This window comes from Cryptomeria japonica, chromosome 3 (assembly GCF_030272615.1).
Source record: "Cryptomeria japonica chromosome 3, Sugi_1.0, whole genome shotgun sequence".
NCBI lineage: Eukaryota > Viridiplantae > Streptophyta > Pinopsida > Cupressales > Cupressaceae > Cryptomeria > Cryptomeria japonica.
The window spans coordinates 696533818-696535729 of record NC_081407.1 but is presented as its reverse complement, the minus strand read 5'-3'; the positions used below and the strand labels follow the sequence as shown (position 1 = coordinate 696535729).

The window sequence follows — 1912 nt, the reverse complement described above, 5'->3', positions numbered from 1 at the left end:
ATTTGAACCATAAAATAAATATTAACATTACTAAAATTTACATTGCAAGATTCTTCCTTATTTTATTTTATTTAACACTACAACCTACATTTATCCTAGGGAAACATTCATAGTATATCTCAACAAATTTTCATGAACATGCGTATTAGAACTTAGAATGCAGTTGCTAATTAGAATTTAAATCAAAATTACAATTTTTTTATAATTATAATTCTAAATGAGTGCACCCATTTCAAGTCAGCCTACTTGAAAGGAGATGCTATAAATGGAACGACAACGACGCCAATAAGTAATTAAGCAGTCTTTGTTAAACGACTTGATAAAAGGAGAACACAACATTTACTAAAAGGAGGTCTTCCTACGCGGTCACTTCTTTGTTTTATTTAATAGACTATATAGCAACTTCACTTTCACTATCCAATTCATCTTACATGAATTTGGCCTTAATGAACTCCACAAGTTTTTCACCGATGCGGAAGGCCTTGGCCAATACGGAATCGGGAATAGGGGGATTCGCTCCAAACAGAGAATTCGCGATTGTCTGAACTCCAGGAAACTGGCTGCTCAATCCAGATATCGCCACTGCATTTTCATGCCCCACATTCTGCTGGAAATGAACAAGCGCCTTTGGAAACACAAACACATCTCCCTTCGCCAATGTTTTGCTGAAAAAAGTGTTGTTGGTGTCAATAAACCCCACAAAAAGCTCGCCTTCCATTAGAAAAAGGATTTCAGTGGCTCTTGGGTGTGTGTGAGGAGGATTTATTCCACCCAGTGCATAATCGATACGGACCAACGATATTCCCATGGTATTAAGGCCTGGTATCTGCATAACATTTGCTCCCGTTACGTTGGAGCCTACTGCATTGTTGGTGTTCCCTGGCTGCCGCAGTCCCTGGAAGAAGAAGTCGTCTGCCGAAACTTCCATTGGGTTTTTGCAAGGGAACCCGTTTACCACAACTGTTCAAATCAATTTGTTAGAAAGTCACCCAATAAGGAAATCATAACAGATCACTATATAAAATTGTATACTCACCTTTGCTTGCTATGTCTGCAACGCAAAAATCTTGCAAGGGATCGGGATCATATGCCATGACATTGTGGGTGTAACAACATATCAACAGAAAAAATCCCAACGTGATGTAAATCATGCGATTAGCCATTATAACGGAAACACAGAAGAAGCAGAGAGAACAGTTCAGTATGAATTTGTTCTTGAATTGTGTGTTCAATCCAGTTACATGCTTTATATAGCCAAAACTTTAACTACTCCGCAAGGAATGAGTCATCTTGTGTGGGCATATTCTAGCTCGCCTTGTAATATAAAACAATTGTTCAAGAGTTGTTGGTCTTTCGTTATTCGAATGCGATGCATGTTGGAGTGATGATGTAAGCCTTCCAACAATACTGAAACTTGTTTTGAGAAAATTTGTCAAATTTGAGCAGATAAGGCGTTCATAATGTGAATGCTTTCTTCAGTGGAAAACAATTTCTTTACACGAGCTGAGAAAATAAAATCCATATTGTTATCTGTAGACGACCAACCACGAATGGCAGCCAATCGCCTGACTTTTGTTGAAAAATTACAGGTGGTCACTCAACTACGATCATAATCAATTCACATAGCAGATCTGTACTGTCTATTATTAACATTTTCAATGTTTTTGCTGCCGTTCAATAATGGGAATTGTTGACTTAATTGGAAGGATTAGGTTTTTCAAAGGAAATAATATATTGATATTCTGAAGACTCAGAAAATTACAGAGAATATAAAATATTGTTAACAGTTTCTGCAGTCCCTTTTGTAGTCCAGTGATTCGGGGCTCCTCGTCAGAGCATATTATGTCGAGTGCCAAAATTTTGAAATGAACAAATAAATGTAACGGCCAATCTGGATAATATTCGGGACCAT

The 1912-nt window shown here is 37.4% G+C and overlaps 1 protein-coding gene across 1 annotated transcript; it reads right to left on the bottom strand.

Annotated features, from left to right (window-relative positions):
* Window positions 1-277: 277 nt before the first annotated feature.
* On the bottom strand, window positions 278-1200 carry LOC131058349 (germin-like protein 1-1). Its single transcript, XM_057992218.2, has 2 exons — window positions 1037-1200; window positions 278-960 (listed from the first exon to the last, which is right to left on the bottom strand). Exons 1-2 carry the CDS (start codon window positions 1161-1163, stop codon window positions 428-430), a joined length of 660 nt encoding a protein of 219 aa, XP_057848201.2. The 5' UTR covers window positions 1164-1200; the 3' UTR covers window positions 278-427.
* Between the last annotated feature and the right edge of the window lie 712 nt (window positions 1201-1912).